Source organism: Ipomoea nil, unplaced genomic scaffold (assembly GCF_001879475.1).
Source record: "Ipomoea nil cultivar Tokyo-kokei standard unplaced genomic scaffold, Asagao_1.1 scaffold2387, whole genome shotgun sequence".
Taxonomy (NCBI): Eukaryota; Viridiplantae; Streptophyta; class Magnoliopsida; order Solanales; family Convolvulaceae; genus Ipomoea; species Ipomoea nil.
The window spans coordinates 339,707-348,064 of NW_017618815.1; the positions used below are offsets into that span (position 1 = coordinate 339,707).

Sequence of the window (8,358 nt, forward strand, 5' to 3'; positions counted from 1 at the left end):
TGGCTTCAAAAGCTCATCAAAGATATGTATATATAAAGATAAATTTGGCTGGCTTCAAAAGCTCATCAAATTTAACCATCCATGGATTCTTTCCCTCTACCGAGCCTTGTAGCGGCTTTGGCTGCCACTATTCTACTTGCAACCTTCCTCTACAACCTCTTCCGCAACAAAGAAGTGAAGCCAAAGATCCCCCAACCAGGCCTCGCATGGCCTATAATCGGCCATTTCCACCTCCTCGCCGGCAATGATCGGATGCCCCACAAAGTGTTGGGCGACTTGGCCGACAAATACGGGCCTTTGTTCCAAATGAGGTTGTGTTAAGCCTGTAACTTCTTTCTAATTCTCTTCCCTTATATTACTATTTATAGTCTGTAATCTTTCTTCATGGTGTAACGTACATTTCTCCTTTGCCTTACAGGTTGGGCGCGCATCAAGTCTTGGTGGTGAGCGACTCGCAAACCGCCAAACAATGCCTCAACGCCAACGACAAAGCCCTCGCCGGCCGCCCAAAGGCCATAGCTTCCGAGCACATAGGCTACAACTACGCCAACTTCGGGCTCGGTTCAAACACTCCGTTCTGGCGCGACGTCCGCAAGGTGGTGGTGCTGGAGTTGCTGTCCAACCGCCGCGTGGAGGCGCTCAGGCGGTTTCGCGAATCGGGAGCCAAAACATTCATCCAAGACATCTACCGAACTTGGGCGAGGGACAAGATTAACGAGTCCAACGTTGTAAAGCTGGACATGAAGGAGTGGTTTGGGAAACTAATCATAGACTCCATGTTACACCTGCTCTTCGGGCATCGGTACGAGGAAGTAGGGGGCTGGGTGAAAGCGGTGTTCAGGAGAAACTTTGAGCTCCTAGGAATGTCTCTCATGGCTGATTACCTTCCATGGTTAAGATGGTTGGACATAGGCGGATATGAGAAGGCCATTAAGGAGAACACTAAAGAGATGGACAGGGTAATGGAAGATTGGCTACAACAACATAAAAAGAACACAAATATGAAACCTGAAGGGGAAGAAGACTTCATGGGTGCATTGCTTTCCCAAATTGGTAACAACGAAGATATTCTCAATGGTTTTGATTGTGACACAGTTGTCAAAGCCACTTGCTCGGTATGCCTCGCTCTTTAATAAATTATATCTGCCATTAATAAATCTATTACTATTCTTAAATTCAACTTAATGATCTTGGGCGTTTGGTAAATGATTAGTGGGTTTAACTAGTTAATAGCATTAACTAATTGTAGAAAAATTTTTGTTAATTAGATGTTAATTGTGTTAGCTGATTACACTTTCTCAAAACGCTAATTGAAAAAGTTATTTTTGAGTAGCTTTTTGAATTTTAACATTTTGGAGGGTATAATAAATTGTTATAAAAAGCTAATTAATCAAACACGCATATATTAATTGTTTAACTAGGTCAAACAGCTAATAGTAGCCAAATAAGTCGAAATTGACTGATAGGCTAACTATTTTACCAAGCAGGGCCTAATCTTTTTCATTTATGTCAAACCACATGGCAGGCTTTATTGGCAGCAAGCACAGATACAACTTCAACAACATTAACATGGGCACTCTCATTAATATTGAATAGTGATAATGTGTTGGAGAAGATCCGAAGTGAGCTAGATAGTAATGTCAGGACGGAAAGGCATGTCAATGAGTCTGACCTAAACAATCTGACTTATCTTCAAGCAGTCGTCAAAGAAACTTTACGTTTATATCCTCCAGGCCCCCTCTTAATGCCACATGAATCCGTGGATGATTGTGTGATCGATGGGTATCCTGTCACGAAGGGTACACGGATATTGATAAATGCTTCAAAGATTCATCGTGATCCAAAATTTTGGTCAAATCCCGATGCTTTTAAACCTGAGAGATTTTTGACAGAGTACAAAGAGATTGATATGAGGGGCAATAACTTTGAGCTGATTCCATTTGGTAGTGGAAGGAGAATTTGTCCTGGAATTTCTCTAGCACTACAAAGTGTGCAATTGGGCTTGGCTGCTATCATTCATGGCTTTGATATTAAAAAGGCTTCAGATGAACCAATTGACATGACAGAGGCTAATGGCTTGGCGGTTGGCAAGGCAACTCCACTCCAAGTGTTCCTTTCCCCACGCCTACCTTCTCATCTCTACCTTTGACTTTTCAGTGGTGAATGCAATTTCAAGTTGTTTGAAATAAAATAGCCAGTATTTTATTAAAAAAAATAATAATAAATTTCTAGTTATGTTATTTGATAAAAAAACTATAAAATAATAAAATAAATTTTCATTTATTATATAGTGTGAACTTTTGCGGGTGAATAAGATTGGAAATATGTGTCCAAAAGTTTCATTTGCCCTACAAATCTTGAATAAGTTCGTATTTTTGAGTGTGGGAAATTACCTTACATAGTGGGATAGCCAAAAGATGGCCTTGCCTTAAATAGTCTAAGCACTGCTTATTATCTGCCATTTAACTTTGACCTTTTTCATCACCAATAATTGGCTGCCCTACCACAAATTTTATCATGAATCACAATTTATATATATTGTTTCATGGATCCATGTTAAGTATAATAATACTATATTTTTATTAAAAATTTAGATGTATCAATTATAAGTGCTTGTCACTAAAGTAACATCAATTGACTATTTATCACTTAAATATATATATATATATATATATATATATATATATATATATATATATATATATATATATATATATATATATATATATATATATATATATATATATATATATATATATATATATATGGAAAAAAAAAAGAGATCAAATTGGTCACCTAAGTCAAGCGGATAATGCAATTGAGCCGTTTAAGTAAAAAAAAAAAAAAAAAAAAAAAAAACTCCATTTAAATCACCTAAACCTGGTAAAAAGTTCAATTAAGTCCAAATTTACCAGTTTGGCAAGTTAATGCTTTCTAATGCTGAAAAGTGTCTTTTTTTTTAAAAAAAAAATTTGTTTATCTTTATTTTTTTTTTTATTTTTTATTTTTTAATTCTTTATACAGCCACCTGCTGTAGACAACGGATGGCTGTACTCATTCAAGGACAGTCATGGCTGTTAGGAGACAACCACGGCTGTCAGGAGATAGCCACGGCTGTTAGAAATGATGGTCGTGGCTATCTGTGAGGAGACTACCATGGTTGTTCTAAAAGACGGCCATGGCCGTCTAAAAAAAAATTCAAATTTTTTGATTTTTTTTTACAGCCATAGTTGTCTCTAAAAAAATTCAAATTTTTTGATTTTTTTTTACAGCCATAGTTGTCTTTATTTAAGATTCGTTGCTGCAGAGATAGTGAAACACGCGGGAATAAACTGGAGAACCCCGATAATAGAGAAGAGAAGGAGGAGAGCAGTGAGGTGAAGCTTTAGCTCTGACGCACAGTTCGAGACCACCCCAACAAACATCTTCCTATCACCGCCAGCGGTGACGGTCCTTAACGCTCATTTCTCGACAAACTGATGGATTCGATTCTTCTAGGCCTACCCTTTAGCAGAATAAAGACCGCCATTGCTGTTTGGTGAAAAAAAATCAAAAATTTTGAATTTTTTTTAGACGGCATGGCCATCTTTTAGGACAGCTATGACTGCCGAATAGCCACGACCATCATTTTTTACAGCCGTGGCTGTCGCCGACAGCTATGGCTATCCTTGAAAGAATTTTAAAAAATAAAATAATAATAAAATTAAAATATAAACAAAAAATTAAAAAAGACACATGTCAGCATTTGAAAGCACTAACCTGCCAAACAAGTAATTTTGGACTTAATTGAACTTTTTAACGATTTTAAGAGATTTAAATGGAACTTTTTTTTTACATTAAAAAAATGAACTTTTTTTTACTTAGGGGCTCAATTGCGCTATCCGCTTGACTTAGGGGTCAATTTAATCATTTTTCCTCCTTTTTGGTATAAATAAAACCAATGTATAAAAATATGTTGTTAAAAGTATCTCACTAAGATCATTTAAATGACAACTGTTAATGATAAGTTTATCAATTTAATAAACCTACAGTAATATAATGGAGCTATAATAGTGATTAAATGAATATGTAGTAATGGCTTAATGAATTTATAGTAGTGGTTAATGCATTCTTATCCATAATGTTTTGAAATAAACCAAGTTTATTTTATAAACTTCCAATATGTGTAGTTTTAATGGGGATATTTTAAGAATCAATATAAAATAATATTTTTGAATGCTACTGGCTCTATTACAATGTAGTATCGGAAGCTCAAACTCACAATCTTCCAAGTGGAAGTCCAATCCGGGTACTCTTAGACCACATAGTCTTGGTCAATATAAAATAATATAAATATATAACCTTATTATTTTTTTCTGAGCTAAACAGTTGTCTTTTAAAAACTAGCGGTATATTTAAAATTCAATTACCAAACAGTAGTAATTAAAGAATACATAAGCACAGACTTTTCTAGGAATATATATCATTTAAGGTCTTTCCCATCGTTGAAAGGAAACCAAGGATTTAATGACAAAGAATTGATTGGTAAGTTTTCTTTAGTAGAGGATTAAATTCTAGCAGCAGTGTTTTCTTTAACCAAGTTTTGCAGTGTTTTCATCGTTTGCTTATAAAGAATTTTTTTTTTTTTTATGTTTATTGGTAGGGTTGTTGAGATTTATTCCCCCTAGAACAAGAAGACTACAGGAAAGCCAATTGATGAGAACTGATTGTATTGTATTAACTGAACATGATTACAATGAGATCAGATGATGTGAATATATACAATAGAGAGTCACAGTGTGACAAGGATAAGAAGTAGAGAGTCACAGTGTGACAAGGATAAGAAGTTATAAACAGACTCAAATACAGAGTCCTGATACTCCCCCTCAAGCACAGTGTATACTAGTAACCTGTAGCTTGTCCCTTAGGGAAGAAAATCTAGGTCCAGACAGAGCTTTGGTGAAGATATCAGCAAGTTGATCCTTTGTGGAGATGAAGTTGACTTGGATATCGCCCGAAGCTACTTGATCACGAACAAAATGATAATCAATCTCCACATGCTTGGTGCGCGCATGAAAGATTGGATTGGCACTCATATATGTAGCTCCTAGATTATCACACTATAATTTTGGAATGGAAATACCCGGAATCTGTATCTCACGCAGTAATGACATAATCCATAGAACCTCAGCACAAACATCTGCAAGCGCTTTGTATTCAGCCTCAGTGGATGACCTGGCAACAGTTCTCTGTTTCTTGCAAACCCATGATATAAGATTACTCCCCAAGAAAACAGCAAAACCACTCGTGGATTTTCGATCCTCAGGACAACTAGCCCAATCAGAATCAGAGAAGGCATTAATGTCTCCAGATGAGCACCGTCGTATGCGTAAACCATGATCAACTGTTCCCTTAACATACCTGAGTACCCGTTTGAGCTGCTCCCAGTGTGACATGGTGGGGGCATGCATATGCTGGCATAACTGATTAACTGCAAAGGATAGGTCAGGTCGTGTGACAGTGAGATATTGCAGTGCTCCAGCTAGACTCCTGTACTATGTGGGATCATCATATAAATCTGAATTGGAGGGGACAGTTTTCGAGACAGAGATAGGTGTAGAAAGGGGTTTGCATTCAGACATTCCAGCCCGTTTTAAAATATCATTCATATACCGTTGTTGAGATAAAATAATCTGATTGTCACTCTTAACTGTTTCAATACCCAGAAAGAAATTTGGTTCACCAAGATCTCTGATTTTGAATGTAGTAGACAGTTTGGACAAGAGCTGAGACATAATACCCTGATCACTTCCCATTACAAGAATGTCATCCACGTACACCAATAGATAAACCAAAGCAGAGTCTTTAGAGTAATAGAACAGAGAGACATCTGTCTTGGATGCTTGAAAGCCAACTGATAGTAAGAACGTATGTAGTCGATTAAACCAAGCTCTGGGAGCTTTTTTTAACCCATACACAGATCTTTTTAACAAACAAACATGATTCGGGAAGTTAGGATCAATATAACCAGGGGGTTGCTTCATATAAACTGTTTCAGCCAGATTACCATTCAGAAAAGCATTATGAACATCTAGCTATTTGATAGACCACTCAGATGATAAAGCTAGAGATAAAAGGAGTCTTACAGTCGTAGGCTTTACCACTGGACTAAATGTGTCGAAGAAGTCCTGGCCTGGAACCTGATTAAAACTTTTCGCAACCAGCCTGGCTTTATGCCTTTCAATAGTATCATCAGCCTTTCTTTTCGTACGAAACACCCATTTACAGCCAATAATATTCATACCTGCAGTGGGTGGAACTAGAGACCATGTGTTGTTATGCAGGAGAGCATTGAATTCATGGTCCATGGCTTCACGCCACTCAGGATATTTGACAGCTTGAGAGTGACATGTGGGTTCCGTGGGAAGCACCTGAGCTGCTAGAGCAAAAAGAGGAGCATCTACGTTGCTGCGAGTGGCCATAGAGTGAGTACGGACATTGGGCCTGATGGACCGCCCACGTGGACGGCCTCGCCTGCGAGCAACAGGCTCCACAGGATCACCCGACGAGGCATCCTGTCCGGGATCCACGGCTGGTTCGAATGAAGCTGGTAGCGGCGGTTCTGGCGGCTCATCATTGGACACGGCAGGAATATGTGTGCTATGACTGAGAACAGATTCCACCCAAGGTCCAGAAAATGGAGTAGATAGATCCTGCAACGAAGTTTTAGTAGCAAAGGGGAAAACTTCTTCATCAAATCTGACATGCCTACATGTGTAAATCTTATTAGTATGTAAGTCCATGCATCTGTACCCCCTAAAGGACTCAGGATAAACTAGGAAGACACATGGAGAAGACCTGTATGACATCTTATGACGATTATATGGTCGAAGATGAGGATAACATAAACACCCAAAGACACAAAGAAAAAGATAGGAAGGTGAGGATTTATGTAACAGGAGATGAGGATTGTTGTTATTTAATACAGAAGATGGCATTTTGTTAATTAAATAGACAGCAGTCTCAAAGGCAAAATCCCAAAATTTCAAAGGAACAGAGGCATGAGCTAGAAGAGCCAGACCAGTTTCAACAATGTGACGATGTTTTCGTTCAACACGACCATTCTGCTCATGTGTATAGGCACATGATTGTCTATGTTGAATTCCTAATTGAACAAACGAAGAATGTAACTTTTTGTACTCAGCACCTAAATCAGACTGAATGGCCTTTATTTTGCAATTAAAGGACCGTTCAACAAGAGTACGAAATTTATCAAAGATGACATAAAGATGAGACTTTAATTTCATAGGGAAGAACCATGTATAACGGGAATAGTCATCCACAAAGATCACAAAATAACGGAAGCCAGAAGTAGATAAAGTGGGCGCAGGACCCCAAATGTCTGTGTAAATAAAAACTAGGACTTGAGAACTAGATGAAGCAACACGAGGGAGGGGAAAACGGGCAGATTTGCCTAATTGACACGCACTGCATAAAGAATTACGACAACGAATATTATCACGAGACCCACTAACCAAACAAGAACGAAGTATATGGCTAAGAACACGGTTACGAGGGTGACCCAGACAATTGTGCCAAGTGGAAGCCGAGGCACGAGCGGAAAGAAACGCTGGCGGAGACGAACTAGGTAATGAAAGTGTGTATAGTCCCCCCGAACTATTGCCCCGAAGAAGTATTTCCTTGGTATTGATATCCTTCAAAACAAAAAAGGAGGGGTGAAACTCAAAAAGACTTTATTATCGGATGCAAACTTCTGAACAGATAATAAAGAATTAGACAAACGTGGAACGTGAAGTATATCAGACAATGTAAATGATCTAGAAGGGGTATTAAAAGAGGCATGGCCAACATGACTAATAGATAAACCCATACCGTCACCGACACGTAAAGTGTCATTACCAGTGTACTTCTCCGATGTAGAAAGGGCAGCGATGTTTGGAGTTGCATGATTTGTGGCTCCAGTGTCCGGAACCCAAGTATGAGAATTTGACGAGGTTTTAGCAACTAAACCATTCTGAAACACCAAATTAGCCTGAGAACCCAGAGCCCCTGAATATCGCCGAAAACAGTTGATTCCTGTGTGACCGAAAATTTTACAAATTTGACACAGATCATTATATCGCCAAAAACAATTGGCTCCCGTGTGACCAAAACGTTTACAAATTTGACACGGATCATCATAGCGCCAAAAACAATTGACCCCCGTGTGACCAAAACGTTTACAAATTTGACACGGATCATCATAGCGCCAAAAACAATTGACCCCCGTGTGACCAAAACGTTTACAAATTTGACATGGATCATCATAACCACGTTTGCCATACTGTTGAGCTTGATGCGGATTACCACAACCCATGA

General features: G+C 38.3%; 1 protein-coding gene across 1 annotated transcript; it reads left to right on the forward strand.

Moving 5' to 3' along the window:
- On the forward strand, positions 1–2,205 carry LOC109152116 (cytochrome P450 CYP82D47-like). The gene is made up of 3 exons (XM_019299692.1): positions 1–311; positions 419–1,115; positions 1,526–2,205. The coding sequence occupies exons 1-3, from the start codon at positions 82–84 to the stop codon at positions 2,147–2,149; spliced, it is 1,551 nt and encodes a 516-aa protein (XP_019155237.1). The 5' UTR covers positions 1–81; the 3' UTR covers positions 2,150–2,205.
- Positions 2,206–8,358: the final 6,153 nt, after the last annotated feature.